At 59.3% G+C, this 17,024-nt stretch overlaps 1 protein-coding gene across 6 annotated transcripts in view; it reads right to left on the reverse strand.

The window, feature by feature from the left end:
* Positions 1–17,024, reverse strand: part of CACNA1B (calcium voltage-gated channel subunit alpha1 B) — a 182,115-nt gene that overhangs the window by 113,663 nt on the left and 51,428 nt on the right. For 4 of the 6 annotated variants that reach the window (XM_059142286.1, XM_059142283.1, XM_059142285.1 and 1 more), the window contains 5 exons: positions 16,219–16,334; positions 15,539–15,595; positions 14,452–14,544; positions 7,525–7,734; positions 3,295–3,407 (listed from right to left, as the gene is read on the reverse strand). In XM_059142286.1, the coding sequence (XP_058998269.1) occupies positions 3,295–3,407; positions 7,525–7,734; positions 14,452–14,544; positions 15,539–15,595; positions 16,219–16,334 (589 nt within the window). The remainder of the gene's footprint in view (positions 1–3,294; positions 3,408–7,524; positions 7,735–14,451; positions 14,545–15,538; positions 15,596–16,218; positions 16,335–17,024) is intronic. The other 2 variants (XM_059142287.1, XM_059142282.1) reach the window with 1 other exon arrangement.

Here is a 17,024-nt window from a genome sequence, read left to right on the forward strand (position 1 = left end):
CTTGTATAGCCCTGTCCCTCAGGGATGGGTTGGACCTCGTGACTCACTTCCAGCAAACAGAGCTGGCAGAAGTGATGGGCTGTCACCTCTGAGACGCGGTCACAACGACTGGCTTCCTCCTTGGTGCTCTCAGCTCTGCTGCAGCTCCCTAGCTGCCGTGATGGAGAACATGAGAGAGCCTGGGGAGAGGCACCCGTGACCAGGGACTGAGGGCCATTGGCCACAAGCAGGAGCTTAAGTGTGAGCTCCCCACCCCAAAGAGCCTGTGGTTCCTACAGTCTTGTGGGAGACTGAGAGCCAGAGCCCCTGTTCAGTCACACCTGACTCCCCACCCAGACGTGAGAGATAACCAATGTCAGTTGTTTTAAGCCACTAAACTTTGGGGGAATTTGTTAGGCATCAAGAAAAAACAATGCACATTTTGGAGACAGAAGTGGGGCACTCTCCAATGTGGGAGTGGCTTTCAGAGTCAGAGAACAGGCACGGAACAGCACATCAGTGAGCCCAGCGTGTCCATGGGCTCTGGACAAGGAGGGACTGCAGAAAAGTGGGCAGAGCCCTGTTGGGTGCCAGCAGGAAGTTTGGCCATACTGCTGCCCACAGCTGTGTGAAGAGAACAAAGTTTGCCACATGGACCGGGAGGTCTCAGAGATCGCCAAGCAGAGTCTGCCGGTGCGACCTGGGGTCCTGGTGCTGCCCATAGCCGGCGTGGGGAAGAGGGCAGAGGACAGTGCTGTTCGCCAGGACCTGCTAGCTTTGGAAACGCTCTGCCTCTCCAGACAGCAAAGGGTGCCAAGGTAGGCAATGGCATGGTCCAGAGGAAGCCAGGACACAATGGCAACGTCCTGGGCACCCAGCCCCACAGGGACGGCCCCAGCCGTCAGCTCAACGAGCAGCAAGTCCTCCAGGGCACTAACGTGCGCTGGCCTCACCGCCCAGGAAAGGGCCCATCACAGGAGTCTGGGTTGGGGGGGCTTCTGTCAAGTGGAAGCCAGAAGGGTCACAGCATACCCACAACATTCTGAAAAGACTGAGCTATCCAGAAACATCACCAGCTTGGGCTGAAAGGGACACCGACAGTACAAGACAAAAAAGTGGCCTTTGGATTCCTCAAACTCTACAGGGAGGAAGTGGGCTGAGAGAACCACCCAGCTGAAGACATGCGCTACCTTTCCTGCAGCAAAGTGATGCGGACACCAAAACCAGAAGCCCAAAGGGCATCTCAGTCCTTCAGAACTAATCTCAGGACCTCCAACTTCTCCGCACCAGATTCCTGAACGGCTGTGGGCCAGAGACTCCCTTGTATGTCCCACTGTCCCCTATGAACAGGAATGCTGACAGCAGCACATCTGGGCCATCTCGTCACCGTGTGGGTGACAACTTGTCTCTCTAGTTCCATGAGTGCACAGATGGAGAGGGACTGGGCAGCTGCTCGTGGGGCTCCCCGACAACACCTGGGCCTGGTGTGGATGGAGAGACTCGGGGGACAGCCCTGTGATGGGAGGCAGCTGGGGAAGCGCGAGGACGTGGGTGCCTTTTACATCAGGAATGGCCAGAGTGTGGACTGTGGGCCCCAGCAACCCTGTCTCCTGGGGTTCATGTCTCTAGGTAGTATTTCCCACCCCTTGTCAAACGTGGGCTGGACCAAGTGACTCATTCCTGACAAACAGAATATGCAAAACTGATGGGTCATCTCTCCGAGACTGGGTTTCTGTGGCTTCTGTCTTGGGTACTGTCAGTCTCTCTCTCAGATCACAAGCTGTCACGTCATGAGGACACTCGGGCAGCCTGGGGAGAGACCCACGTGTTGGGGACTAAGGCCACCAACCACATGAGTGAGCCTGGAAGCTTATCTTGAGTCCCATCAACAACCATGTGACGGGCTTGAAAGCAAATTCTCCTGCCCTATTCGATCCTTGGAATGGCCATGTCCCAGCTGTCAGATGCGCTGTGACCTCGAGAGTCTCTGGGCCACAGGCACTCAGATAAACCAGGCTTGGAACCCTGACCTACAGAATAAGTGAGATAATACACACTTACTTTATGCTGCTAAATTCTGGAATAGTTTGTTCGTCTTTGTGCAAATCATTCCCACATCCTGGGATCCCGTTAGTTCAAACCAGAAGACACAGACACGTTTATAAGATCAAGGGTTCTTGGTGATCTCATGACTCTCGCCAGGTCCCTCTGGCCTGTGTGCACCACAGCCTTTCCCCGTGACGAAGCAGGGGACAAGAAGCCATCTCAGGAAACGTCTCAGGGCGCACCCTGGGCAGCCACAGCCCCAGTCACGTCCCCACAAGGTCAGGCCGTGCTGCATGGTGACCACCAGCTTCTCTGGGGCCAGAACCCCTGGGTCCACGCTGCCTCCTCCACAAAGTATTTGGGCAACGACCTCTGCGGCCCCTTGTCCACAAAGTGGGCATCCTTTGGAAGGTCTAACAACCACAGACACAGCGTTCCGTCAGCCCCACTGACGCCCTGTCAGCGTCGCCCTGAATCCACTGACGGAAAAAGTCAGCATTGCCACGAAGCTCCAGTTGAAGATTTACTTGCACTGCGCCCAGGCTCCCCGGTTCCTCAGGGTGCTGCAGAGGCAGGAGCCTTCCTCAGGACGAACAGCCACTTCTCACTGGGGCCTCCCCTGAGTCAGAGCTCCTCCCTGGGCTCTGGGCACGGTAGCAGGGAGGCGTCCACAGCCCTCGGCCTGGGAAAGCCTGCGCAACCTCCTGGGCTTTGTCCCAGGGAGTCTTGGGAATACCTGCTCTGAGTCCTCCCCAACCTGCAGAGGTTGGTGAAGGGACCCAGGCCAGCACCCACGAGGAGGGCCAGACCATCACGGCCCTGTCAGGCCGCCCGTGAAGCCTTTGTCCAAGCCACCTAGAGCCAGATCTATAGGACAGTGAGGGGTTGGGCTCACAGCCTCCTTGAGCTCTCTAGGGACACTGAGCCATCTGGGGAACAGGGCCACACTTGAAGGTTGGTTGTACCAGGCGCAGATTCTACAGACAGAATCAGGGGTGGGACAGAGGAAGTCCTGCTGCTGACCCCTCATAAGTCAGAGCCTGAACAGGCCTCCCCTTTGTCCAACGCCCCTCTCTGTCCCTAGGAAGCCTTCCTGACCCACACAGGGGCACCTTACACTCTGCCTCCAGGTCCTGAGGCCCACACCCCAGCATGCACTGGGTGCAGCCCAGTGGGAAGGAGCCGTGTGCACGCTCGAGCAAGGAGTGGGCCGTGTGCACTCTCAACAGTCTGGCCCCAGCTGGCACCACTCACAAGGCTCTCACTCACCCCAAAGTCGAAGCAGTTGAATGAGGACCGGAAGTAGCTTCTGGGCCCCAGGCCATACATCTTCAAGGACATCTCTGTGAGGAAGAGACCCAGGAAAACAAACTCTGCAAAGTCTAGGAGAAGCCGGAGAAGAGGGGGATTAGCTCTCAGCCTCCTCCCACCTGGCTCCAGCCCACACTGGAGGACACCAGACCTCTGGGCCCTCCCAGGGTTGAGCCCTGCAGGCCTGGTCTGTGGCCCCTGAGCCCAGAGATCTTAACTCCGGAGAACAGTGATCAGGGTCGGGACTGGGAGGGGCACAGAGACGCTGGTTCCAGTCTGAAATAGGGTGCGTGCCCAGCACCTACGGCCCAGATACTGGCTCCATGGAAAGTGAGGTCCTGGGACTGGGCCCAAGAGTGAGGACTGGGGCCACGCAGCACTCCCCGGAGAATGGCCCGCGACCCATCCTTGTGCCTGCAGGCCTGCTCCCCGCCCCAGGCCCTGAGCACAGTGGAGACCCTCAGTGTCCTTCTCAGAAGCACCCCGTCTTTCCACGAGACCCCTCCTCAAAAACCCCCACGCCACTGTGTTTGGTCTTCATCTCATTTGTGTGTCCGCCTCCCCCCTGAGCACTGCCTGGCCCGGCCAGCACGAGGCTTCTGGGAACCGCCAACGCTTGCCGCCCCCTCACTCTGAGTCACACAGAGGCTCCCGCGGGCGCCTTCCCCTTCCTGCAGGCACCCCCTCCTGCCTCGCCCCGGAGTCCTGTCCCTGGCAGTGTGGACCCTCGAGGGTCCCAGGACCAAAGGGAGGCCACACTGGACCTAAGAGCAATGCTGGGAATTCCAGGCACAAGAGACACCAGCCCTGGCCCAAGTGACATGGCGAGGATGATCAGACAGCAAGAGATGCAGCCGGCTCTGCCCTGGCCAAACCCAGAAGTGCAGGCTGCTGAACACGGTCACTGTCTCTGAGCCTCCGCCCCAGGGCCTGGGCTGCAATCAGCTTGCTATTCCATACAGTGGCCCACAGGCCCCATGGCCTCTTGTCCCCGAGCACCAGGGGCCAGGAAAGCAGCTCAGGACTCAGAGCAGAGCCTACGCCCGAGGGTACAGGTCATGAGCAGGAGTGGATGGCAAGCTTCAGGGTCCGGTGACTGGAAAGTCAGCATCCCACCCTTCTGGGGCCTCTGGCAGACAGACCAGTGGGAAACTGGAGCTCAAGCAGCTCCTGATAAAACAGACAACAGAAGAGGGGACCCCACAGCTCTGCCTTCTTCCACCCCTCTCCACCAAGCACGACCCTACAGAGACCCAGCAGCCACAGCCAGGGGTGGCTCTACAGTAGCCAGACTCCATGAGAGCAGAAAACAAACACCAGCCCGCCACCCACACACAGACACACAGTGATCTGTATGCACCCAGGTCTCAGCTGTGGGACCCCTATCACCCCTGCTCTGGCTTGAGTACAGCGATAATCACGCCCAGCCTCTGAAGCCAGCCACGCACTCACTAAGGCACTGAGCCAGGCTAAGTTGGAGAAGGCACAGCTGGCTCCCTGGAGAAGCCGGGAAGCCGGTGTCCCAGGCATGGAAGCCCATGGACCCAGGCAGAAGAGCCCACTGCAGCCAGGCCTGCACGACTGACACCTGGGCAGTGCCGAGCAGCAGGCGTGACAGGGGTAGGGAGCGCCACCCTGCCCCCAAGTACAGCTCAGAACACCCCAACAACCCGCACAGATCCCAGGCTCCCAGCCACCAAGGCCCAGAGCCCTCCACGCAAGGTCACAAAGCACCTGCCCCACTCAGAGGGCTCAGATCCTGGAGGAAGCCAGGAAGACGGGACAGCCCCCGCCCACATGCCAGACCTTGGAGCTCCAGGGGTCCGGTCGCTGCTCTCATTCCCGGGAGATCCAAGTGAGAGCCGTGCAGGGAACCAGCACCGGAGGTGCCAATGGTAAGACGTCCTCTGAGGAGGGGAGAAGCCGGAGCCAGGAACCCCCGATGTCCTGCCTGCCTTTCACTCTCTCTCAGCGTCATATGCTCAGCCTCCCTTCCAAGGCCAAGAAGGGGTATCCATTCATTCACTCCTGAATGACTGGTTCAGCTCTCAGAAGCTGGTGCTGTTCTGAACTTGCAGGGGAGACAGAGCAGACCCTTCTCTCTGGGCCGTCACACGCCAAGGGGAGGCAGAGAACTGACAGTGTTTGGTATGTTTCGTGTCATCGTAAGAGGACAGGTGCTGGGGGATGCGGGAGGGAGGAGAGGGCGCTCAAGCCTGTCGTGTGAGGCCAGGGCCAGCTGCCTCCCTTCCCTCCTCCTCCCCTGAGCTCGTCTCAGGCATTCTGGTGGGCCCCGGGGGCAGGGAGAGAATCCTGGAGGGACCGACAGCAGACGTGCCCAGAACCCATTCTCAGGCAGGCTGGCCAGTCTCAGGGCCGAGCCCTCTGGGGAGCCCCAGGGAAGCTAGTCCTGGTGGCAATGCCCCCCCCCCACCTCCGCCCCACCTCTGTCTCTTGCAAGACCTGCCCTATCTGGCCGGATCGGCCTTTCTCAGCTCTAGCCCAGCTTCCAGGGACAGAGCCCAGGGCATAGAGCCCAGGCAGGCCAATGCTGCATAAACCCACCTCTGCCCTAGGTCATGCCAATGAATTAGAAATTCCCGGGGAGCCACAGAGAAGACAAGGCAGTAAGGGGGAAGGACTCGTGGCCAAGGATGCCTGTGGCCTGGCCCAGCCCCTGGGCACTCTCAGGCCCATGCTCAGGTGGCAGACCCCCAGGAAACCGGGAGGGACCCCAGGGCTGCCAGGGCACCATCAGCTTCTTCCACGGGAAGGAAAGGCCTGGCGAGGAAGCTCTGGGAACAGCCACACCGTGGGCCAGGTTAAGAGGAAGCCCCCCTCCCTGCTCCCTACCCAACCCCCAAAGGGGAGGAGACTTTGTCCTGAGAAAAGTACTAACCTCAGTCCCAAGCAAAGTCCCCAGACACCAAAGGACAGGCCCCAGGACACAGGGACTAGGGGAAAGAGCAGCTGTCACTTCACTTTGCTGCCCTGGAGACCTCGAGCCAGTCTGCCTGTCGGGAGTGCCCGGGGGACCCCCTGGCTTCTTCTGCCCCTAATCCTTCCCCTCAGACAACAAGAGCTTTCAGTACAAGTCTGGGAAATTGCATCCCAGGTGTCACCCACCTCCCCATTTTCAGGTGGGCCGTGGAGACATCGGTCCGGACCATGTTAAGAACACTGCCCAGGCGGCCCGAGCTCCTGCTTAGGACTGATGGGCTCGGCGGTCTGACGGAGGGGAGCGCGGCTGGCCCGGAAGGCCGGGACCAACAGCCAGGAGGCTCTTCTCTGGAAGAAAGACTCTTGCCATGTCAGGTGGCTTCAGGCACACCAGGCTCCCATGGACAGAGCAAGAAGAACCCAAAATAGGCCATGTGTCCACCTCAGACCCAGACACCAAGCAGGGTTACTGTAGCTAACCCCTGGGCACAGGAAGGCGGAAGGCCTGACCCAAGCATGTAAACTACTTGCGAGCCTTTGTCTCTATAGCTCTGCTGAGGTGGGACCACAGACACCGACCAGGCTCCCCATGGCCTGCAGAGCCCTAGAGAATGAACCGTTGGTCCTAGGTCAGCCCTGGTCCCTGGAGAGGGGCAAGGGGCCTCTTCCAGGGACCGGTTACCTTCCTCCTTTCCTCCTTGGAACGTAGCCAGGGCCAAAAGAAGCCATGACTCAGATGCCCATGGCCTGTCCTTAGGCTCACGGACATGGGCAACTCAGCCCTAATTAGGGTCAAAGAGCAAAAATGGCAAGCAGCCTAAAAGCCCACGAAGAGCCCGAGAAGGCAGGACTCTTCCTCCACAGGAGTCCAGGGAAGGGGCTGCAGCCTCCGGCAGACTGGAATGAGGGGTAAGTCCCCCAGTCCGTGGACCGGAAGCCCTTCCCAGGGAGGACACAGATCCCCGGGGCCCAGCTCGGGCCAGCTCACCCCATTGCCCCGGGCACCCTGAGCCCCGCCTCACTTCCCAGCACACTGACAGGTGGGTTTCTAAGCCGTTGCAGTCATCTAGGCCTCCCAGCACCTGGGGCGGGCAGCTCAGGCCCAGCAGAGGCCCTTGGAGGCATGCCGGTGAGCGCTGGGTCCTACCCAGGGCATTCCAAGGCGACGGGCTATGGACCCGAACCCTTGGGCTGCAGGCGCCAGCCGGCTCGGGAGGAGGTGAGGGAGGCCGGGCCGCAGCTACGTACACAGGGCCGTGGTAAGTCGCTGGGGCTGGTTGTAGTGGACCATGGCTACACAGAAGGTGTTCAAGGCCACCACGCACAGCACCACCCAGTAGAAACTCTGTGCCTTCACCATGCGGCGGATGAAGAAGCGGAACATCTTCTCCTTCCTGCGGAAGTACGACGAGCCGTCCGTCTTCCCACTCTTGAGGCTGGCACGGGCGAAGGGGGACCCTGGGGGAACAAGGGGCTCACTGAGGACACGCTTGCCCTCACAGACGTGGGCCCCGTGGACACACCCTCGAGGACACGCTCCCCCAGGAGAATACCTCGCAAGCCCTTGCCCCAGTCAGGTTGAGCTCAAAGCCCCGGTTCTAACCACAGGCCCTGTGGGCTCCTGGCATTTGGCTGCTTGCCCTGCAGTGGGTCCTGACCCCACCCCTGTTCACAAGTGAGGGGACCAAGAGCCTTGCTGGTCTCCATGGTTACCAGGCTCCAGATGGTCTCCAGCCCCTCCAGGCCACCTGCCAGTTGTCCCAATGCTCCCAGGCCATCCCAGCTCCTCTGTGGGCCTTGAAGAGCACTGCGGCCTCTGGCTCCCTCCCACTGCAACTCAGAGATCGGCAGCCACTGGCTACCGGTCTTTTTGAAAAAGAATTTATTTATTTATGACAGAGAGAGATCGTAAGAGAGGGAACACAAGCAGGGGGAGTAGGAGAGGAAGAAGCAGGCTTCCCGCAGAGCAGGGAGCCCGATGCAGGTCTCAATCCCAGGACCCCGGGATCACGACCTGAGCAAAAGGCAGGTGCCCAAGCGACCAAGCCCTCCAGGACCCCTGGCTACCTACTCTCCAGTACTTCGACTGGAACCCAGCCAGCTGCTTGGTTTGCAGCTTGTCCGAGGCGGTGGTCCCAGAGCGGAGACAGAGGCAGGTGTAGCCCACAATGCCCAGCACAGGCTCCAGAACGCCTACGCGTGAGGCTCCCATGGCCGCCCCTTGTCTCCACGTTCCCACTGCCACGGCTCTACCATGACCCTAAGCATGGAATTCTCCCCACGCAAGCCCCTCTCCACAGCTGCCTACACCCCAGCTTCACATCTGCATCTGCTGTCACCCCCACAAAACACCCTTCTCTGGGCACTCCTTCCAAAATCAGATCACTGCCCCCCAGCAGTAATCCCACCATCTGCCCCTGTACTGGCTCATTGACCTGCTCTGTGCCCAGCTTCCAGGCCAGACGGCACACTCCGTGAGGACAGGACAGGACAGGGCCTCCCGAGAGCCCATGTGCTCCCTGACAAGCAAGTGAGTAGCCTTCCTAGGTGCTTGGCAGTGGCAAGTGTGCACAGCTCAGTCTCTCAGGACAGTCCGTGTGTCTGCAGCACATCACGGCCTCTCTGGTGCTTTCAATAAGGGTCTGGACCTGTGTGAGCCTCCAAGGGTCCAAGCCCAGTCAGCTTGGGCATCGGGCTCCTGGGTGCAGGGGTGTGGGGGTGTGTGGGGGCACACAGACTCAGTGGGACAGTAATAGCATTCTGGGGTTGATGTTTTCTTGAATTCAGTGAAATGAGGACTGGCCCTGAGGCTTTGGGAAAGACGGATCAATAAGCTGACAGCTGTGTCGTGGGGAGACACTGGGACCCACAGCCACAGGCCCAGAAGGAGCAGTTCACAGGACAGGGCCAGCAGCTGGCCCTCGGAGCAAACTTGCAATGCCCGATGCCATACCCCATCCACACCCATGGAAGACACTGCCCCATCACAGCCTCCTGGGGAAGCCAGGACACAGCCTCACGTTCCAGGCACCAGACACCGGCCACCAACAGTCAGAGTGACCTCACTCCACAAGGACTCTGGGCCAACCTTCTTGAGGCAGCAAAGTGCCAAGGCCACAGCCAGACACACCCGCTCCCTCCTCAGAAATAAGGCCCAGAGGGAGGCAGACAGTGTGGACCAGGAGGGACCCACACACAGGCAGAGCCACACACACCCATCCTGAGAGCCCACTGGCTCCTGAGTCATTTAGAAACAAAGCCACACACACACCCTAACCATCTCACTCTCAGAGAAACAACCACACACAGAGTCACACAGGTACACATCTGTGGACACACACAGGGCCACGCTGGGAAGGAGGGGACATGTGTGCACACACGTGAGACAGGCAGCAAGTTCTCCAGGGTAGGCTGCATGGCCCTGCCCATCTCGCTTTCTGGGCCAGGCCCACGAGGAACCGGGGGGGCCTGCCTTGGGAAAGACCTCCCACGAGAGCTATCTTCACAGGCCCCCCGTACCCACATGCAAACAACCACACGCTTCTTCACTTGACAAGGCAAACCCAGACAGAAACGTTCTCGGCCACATTTGCACAAAACCATGCACCCCTATTGGCTTCTGAAGCCCTATCTCCCAACACCCTCCAAGGGACAGGAGGGGAGTGAGAGAACGGCAAGCTGAGCGCGAGGTGCCCCCCTCAGTGCCCAGGGAGACGGGTGCCCACATGCACACAACAGCAGAACCAAGACCAGAGGCCTGCCTGCTTCCCGGCCTCCACTTGGTCAGGGATCCGGGACACGCAGGCAAACACGGCACAGGTCCCAGGTCTCTGGAGACAGAGACACAGGCCCTGGAGGTCAGCCTTTCCCAGCAAGCAGCGACCATGTGGTCAGGTCGGCTCTGGACAGTGACCCCAGCTCTTTGGTAAAACTAGGGTCTACAGTGAACACGGACCCCCTGCACATCCAGAGTCGTAGCTCCGGGTGGGGAAACAAACGGTGAGGGACTGGGACTACCTCTTTTCACGCTGTGCATTTTCCATGTTTAACTTGATCAGTGTACATTCTTTCTAAACAAAAAGCTTACTTCAGGGAAAAAGATGCATCGTCAAGCTAGGAGAAATCAAGCATTCAATCAGCTGTGAATGGCAGCTCAGTCGGGCATTAGTGAGAACAATGGAAGGCTGTACAGAGCGTTTGGGTTTCCTGCCATCACGCCCAAAAGAGGGGCTCACCCATTCGTAGAAAGTCTTCGCTGGCCTGTGTGACAATCCCATTCCTTCCAAAGACACACACAGAGCTTGGGCCTGAGTGGCAGAGAGAGGACAGAACGGCTGAGATCCATCCCCGCCCTCGATGACCCTACCCATGGCCCCTGAAGGGACGGAGAAACGTGTTTCCCTCCAGCTTCACTGCTGCACTCGCCAGTGTGGAATGATGAGGCGACGATGGCCAGCAAGCCCTAGAGACAAACTGCCCATGGCATGTGGCCTCACCCCGTCACAGCCCAGAGATCTCTTTCGAAACAGATCCTGGTAACCCAGACTGCGCGGCTCCTGTAGGGTTCAGTGAGACGACGCCGGCCACGTGGGGCTCAGCCACGGGTACCAGAGACAGCGAGGGCAGAGGCTGACAAGCCCAGGGCCTGAGACGCCACCACCCTCAGCTCAGGCAGAGGGACAAAGGAGGCGCCGGGACAGGGAAACCCATGCGCGGCTTCTGTCCTCCCTGCCCAGCCCCACACCTGAGCCCGTCCGAGCCTGCTGAGCCCACGGGCCCTGCCTGCCAGGGACCCAAGAAGAAAAATCAGCAACATCCCAGGGACTCAAGGACAGCACCAAGCAAACCAAATAAAACTGAAAGGAGAAACTTTCTGCAGAAAAAATAAAATTCCCTTTAGCAGAGGAAAGGAAAGGAGGTTCACTCTCAGAACCCAGACTAGTGGCCTGAAGGGCGGAGCACAAGCCACGTGTGGAACAAGGGGAGAAACCCTGAGGGACAGAGGGTGAGACCTGCAGGAGCAAAGTGGGGGACAGGCATGAGATAAGAGAGATGCAGGTGCAAAAAAGATGCGAGGGTGTGAACTCCTTGAGAAAAGCCCCCCACGAGGGATGGCCCAAGTCCCAGGGGCAAAGGAGGAGCTTCTGACCCAGAACCGGAGCCGCAGCCTCCAGGACCTCCGTGGCCCCCAGGACCTCCATGGCAGGGGGACAGCAGGGACCAGTGTGACACCACAGAACAGCAGGGGCAGTCGACACAGAGGCCTCGTGCCACAGAGAGGAGGACACGGGACAGTCGGTAGGAAGCCAGACACCTTGTGTAAGAAATTAGGAATGTCCTAAAAGAGCAAATCAAACTAATTTAGAAAGATGAACCTACTAAAGATATAAGAGGAAGTCATGACATTCAAGAAAAGCAAGTCTACAATCAGGTCATTTTATGTAACTTCCTACATATGAACCCTGCACAATACAGTGTAATAAAACAGGCAGACTGACAGACATTCCAACAACAAGCAAGCAGCAGGAGCAGGGTCAGCGCGTCCTGGACAGCCTCCAAGGGGTCAGCACCTTCCTGCCGCAGAGCCAGACCCCCAGCCGGGCCACGTGGCACACGCTCCCCGGACTCCAGGCGTCAGTGCCCAGCCTACCCCGAGGCGCACAGTGCCCCACATCCCCTGAGGCCCACGCCCAACTGGCCAGCAACGCTGTCACCTTCAGGCTGTCCCTGAGTCTGGCCACCAGACACGCCCGTGGCTGCCATTGCGGGTCCGATCCCTACATTGGCCTCGGAACAGGCCCCACTTCTGCCCTTCCTGCCCTTGGGGCTCCCCTGCACCCAAACTGGAGCCAGATGGCGTCTCCACTCTACAAAACCCCCCGTGGCCGGAGTCCCTGAATGTCCCTCGCTTTCCACGGCCTCCTGACCCCTAGGCCACTCCAGTCCAGCCACACCGGCCCCCCCGCAGGCCCTGCGTGTGCCACGCTCCTCCCTGCTTCAGGGTCTTCTCGCGTGTTGCCAGAAGGTTCTCTTCCTCGGGGCTGGCTCCCTCACGTCCTTCCATTTTACTCAAAGGCAACCTTTCCCCAGGGGGCCTTCGGGGCCTTTCTCATGAAAACCCTGAGCCCCCTGCCCTCCAAGCCCCTCTCTCGTCGGGTTTTCCCTGTTGCAGAGGTGGCCGGGACACAGGACACCCTTTCCGTGGTACCCTGCTGGCGTCTGCGGCTGGTGCTGCAGCAAAAAACCCGACGAGGAAGGGGCTTCCCTGCTCCGCTCCACCGGAGGCCCCCTGCCGGGAACGGTTCCCTGCACACCGTAGGCTCCCACCAACGACTGCGGGACTGAAGAGCGACCGTGCGGCTATGTGCGGGGGGATGAGGAGAATTACAAGAGAAAAGCGCAGGCGACTCGACAGAAACATGTTTGAAATGCTGAGAAAATGGAAGGTTTCCTCACAAGGCATAATCTATAAAACTGGCCCAAGTTCTTTTTACTTTGGGCTCGGTTTTGTCTCACCTTTAAAGAACACACTATTTAGGTGTTATTCAAATTATTGTAAGCCATAGAAAGAGACTTTAAAAAAATTTTTCCAATTAATTTAACAAAATCAGAATAAAAATCCTAGGTAAAATAGAAATAAAGGGGACTCTAAATATTGCAGTCGCATGATAAATTTGTGAAAACTGTAACAAAACTCAGACCCACAACACACGTGAGTCTCTTACTAGTTAGCAGACGCAAACCGCCCAACAGAGAGACAGGGTGTACGCAGAGTCACCAAACCCAACTTAGAGGGAAAGCCAACATTTAAAGAGACCCCAGGTCCCGAGCCGCAAGTGCACGAGAACGGCAGTCCCAGGGAAACGTCCCTTCAGCGTCGGACTGGCCTCCAGCCAGCCGGACTCAGAGCATCTCCCACGCACCCAGAGGGACGGTGGGTCCACATCCACCCACAGGACAGAAGCACTGGAGGGAAGAACAGAGGTCGACAGGGCTTTGTTTAGGCAGCACTTTCCAGACCAAGATGAAACTACTTAAAAATGAATGAATAGCCACTGACAGAGAGCAGCCAAACCAATTCTTGGGACCCCATGGGGCACCAAACGAGAATCAGAATCAGACTTCTGAGGGGAGTAGTCTCCAGAAAAATCTGTATGAAAGCATTTCTGTGACATGCAGAGATCTCAACACTGTGTGTGTGCACACGCGAGTGTGGGTGAGGGGCAGGTAAGTGATCTGAGAAACAGGCACAAACCCCACGCCACTGACACACATTTACTGGGCCTGTGTGTGGAGAAAATGAGACGACCGATGGCAGATGACCGATGACTGGCAGATGACAGACCAGGAGACACCCAGATTGACAGCCCGATGAACAGACAGAGACAGAAGCAGGTTGGCTGGTAGGTAAACGCCTCATAGAGCTGTCTCACGAGTGCGACCCCACCATGAGGAGCAGACCTCCGCCTCGGGCCGGCTCAGGGACTATGGGCAATCATGGCCACCTGACCGTGTCCGAATTGGGCTTCGCAGCGACAGGGCACCACCACGAGGGCCCTTCTCCACCTGCTGAGGTGGAGACCCATGCCCGAGCCCTCTCCTGCTGCAGACCTCAGAGCAACAGGGCATTTATTGAGAAAGGGCTGGCATGTCTGATAGCAGCCTCAGGAAGGGAACGAAGGTGGTCCATGTGATCCAATGAACCAGAACTCTCCTGTCACCATTTGAGAAGACGGGGACGAAGCCAGAGGCCCAGGAGCATGGAAGACGGGGGCTGGGTAGGAAGATGGCCAGAACCCTCGTCCCAAAAGTCAGTGACACACGTGCAGACCCTCTGTCATGGGGTGCGGCCAAGGCTCTGCATGTACCCAGGCGACGGCAGAGCCGAGGACAGTCAGGGCTGCACTGCCGTGAACGAGTCGCGGGACCCAGGCAGCAGGGAGGTTCTAGGAGCCAGACATGGGGCCCACCCCTGCTGCCCGGTTCTGGGCAAGAAAGCTGAGTGCACACCAGAGGGCAGGAGGCACCTCACATCCTGCCATCAGGAGGGACACGGGAGAGTGGGCAGCAGGGAAGGAAGGGGGCCCCAGCGGGGCAGGCAGGAAGCTAGGGGCACCCGCTAGGCCCAGTCAGAGGACAGACCCCGTCCAGCCGGGCGGACTCCAGCACACTCACCGACGGCACAGAGGTCAGCAAACCGGTCCTCACCCTCCTCAGCGTGGATAAGGTCGTTCCGGCTCTTCTTGGCAGCTGCCCTCTTCAGCACTGCTTTAAACAAGCATGGGGAGAGGGGGCTGCGTGAGCCAGCACCCAGCTGCACGTCCCTCAGCTGAGGGGGCGAGGGCCTTCCTGGGGGTCTCCTCCCTGGGCCCCCGGGAGCCTCTCTCAGTCTTCAGGGCAAAGGGCAGAAGGAATTCAGAGGCGAATGCCGCCGCTCTGCCTTTTCTCAGCGATGACGCCAGCGGCTATCAGGGAGAGCAGGAGAGCCCTGTGTGGAGCAAGTCCAGGCTGCAGCTGACTGTCCCCACAGCCCGCCCCGAGGCCAGGTGAGGGCAGAAAGGTCGATCAGGTCTGTAAACGTTGAGCACAGATCAGCTCAGTGCCCCAGATGCGGGTTCAACTGAGGCTACAGCAGATGCGGCCAATCCCTCTGACCTTGGCTGTGGTGTAAAGGGAGAATAGCCTCCCTGCCCCCAGGCCGGTGCCTGTTGCCAGGCTGGTGACCATGGCCACGGGGCTCTCGTGGCAACCCCAGCAACCCCAGGCTGTGCTGGGAGCTACATCGCCCTGAGCCCCGGAAACAGGTACAGCTTGACTTCAGCCTGAACTCAGAGCTTCTAGAAGCAGCACCGTCCAGAGGCTCTTCCTGGGACAACGGGAATGACCTAGTCTCTGCTGACCAGCACAGCAACCTCCGGCACCATCTGGCTTCTCAACGCCTGAAGAGGGGTGGGTGAGCCTGAGGGACGGGTCTCCCAAGTTTGCTTCCCTGGGCTTCTGCGTGAGCTGCCAGGCCGGACAGCACAGTGCTCAGGCCTGCTGGGATCACATGCTGCCCTGAACCACAGTGGGACACCCAGCGGGTGTGGTGTCTGAGCCCATCGCCAGCTACGTCCATGCTGGGCCGTGACTCACCCCTCCCCAGGAGCTGCCATGACTTCCAGAACAGGCTCTGCCCTAACGGACGTGTGGCCGTGGCATCCCCAGTGTGAGCGTGCTCACGGGTCTCGCTGGGTACACAGTGCTAACAGTGGTCACCTACCATCCAGAGGGGACTTCTCCTCTGCATTCTTGTCCTCCTCGGCCAGCATGACTTCCTCTGTGAGCGAGACACAGCCTCAGGTTGGGGTCTTCCCACCCCAACCCCTGACCAGAGCTTAACCCCCAGGAGCACACAGGGTGAATGCCCTCTGCTTCTCAGCCCTTCCAATCCCAGAAGCCCATGGGGCTTGCAGCTAAGCTTTCCCTGCTGAGACAGACACCGTCATGTGTCCCACAGGCAGTGGCACACAAGGGGCACCTGGCCTGTTCCCAGGCTCACTTCGCCCTCCCAAGAGCAGCCACCCACTGGCCAAGCTCCACGCAGACAAGGCACCTAAGGAGGGCTGGCAGGCACCCCATAGGCAGGGAGGTACGCTGGCCGTAGACTGGGGGGCAGTCAGAAAGCCCCGAGCCCGCTGCAGAGCACAGAGCGGGCTCAGGTCAAGAGTCAGGCGCCTTCGTCCGACAGGCAGAAAGCAGTCCCAGGAGTGGCTTTGCTGGAAACCTCCACTGAAAAGGCCAGTGTCCCCAGAGCCACACAGCCACCTAGTGTCAGGACCCCGGAGAGCTGGAGAACACACTTTAGACGCCCCAGCTCCCCTCTCCCAGGCTGGTCTCATTCTCCCCAGGGATGCTGACCGAGGCCAGGCCAGGAGCAAGCCTGCCGCCCCCGGTTCTCACCGGCCTTGAAGATCCACTCCAGGTACCCATTGAGCTCCCGCTCGATCTGCTGCTGCCGGCGAAGCTTCAGGAAGGCCCGGCGGTTCTCGACCCTCTCACGCTCCTTGGCAAACTCTCTGCATTGCATAAGCCCAGAAAAGGAAGAGTAAGTGTGAGCACGGCCACCAGCCCATGGGCGTGTGGAGAGAGTCAGAGGGAACCGGGAAGAGGCTGGGACATGACAGTCAGGCCATGGGCCGTCCCTCGCCACCAGCTTGAGCTCCCTCAAGGGGCCCAGCTGAACGCTCCTTCCTCAGGACCCTCCAGCACAAAGGGACACCTGTGCATCCCAGTCCCCTGGGGCATTCCTGAGAGCAGGGACAGTGCCACAGCCCTGCCCAGAGCCACCCGAGGCGCACACCCTCTGCGTGCCAGCCTCTGTCATCCGCACCCTCCAGAGACCTTCTCGGTGAGGTCAGCCCAGAGGCTTCCCACTTTGTTTCTTCCACTGGTTCCAGAGCCACCTTCCACATTCCAGAGCCACCTCAGCCAAACCTGGGAGGCTCATGAAGACGAGGACAGAGATCTCTGCCCTCCTTAGCCCTCAGCAGCCCAGCCCCAGCCTTCCAGACAAGGTTTTGGGCTCACACTGCCAGAAGGAAGCCATCCATACACATGGGCACATGGGCACGACCAAGTACACGCACACTTGGCATCCAGCATGGCAAGCTTCTCAGGCCAGGTCCTCAGAGGACAGGCAGGCATGCCCCTGCAGCCCAACAGCAACGTCTATCCTCAGAGGAGTGGCCATTTCTCCTCCAAGAGAA

This window comes from Mustela lutreola, chromosome 12 (assembly GCF_030435805.1).
Source record: "Mustela lutreola isolate mMusLut2 chromosome 12, mMusLut2.pri, whole genome shotgun sequence".
NCBI classification, from domain to species: Eukaryota; Metazoa; Chordata; class Mammalia; order Carnivora; family Mustelidae; genus Mustela; species Mustela lutreola.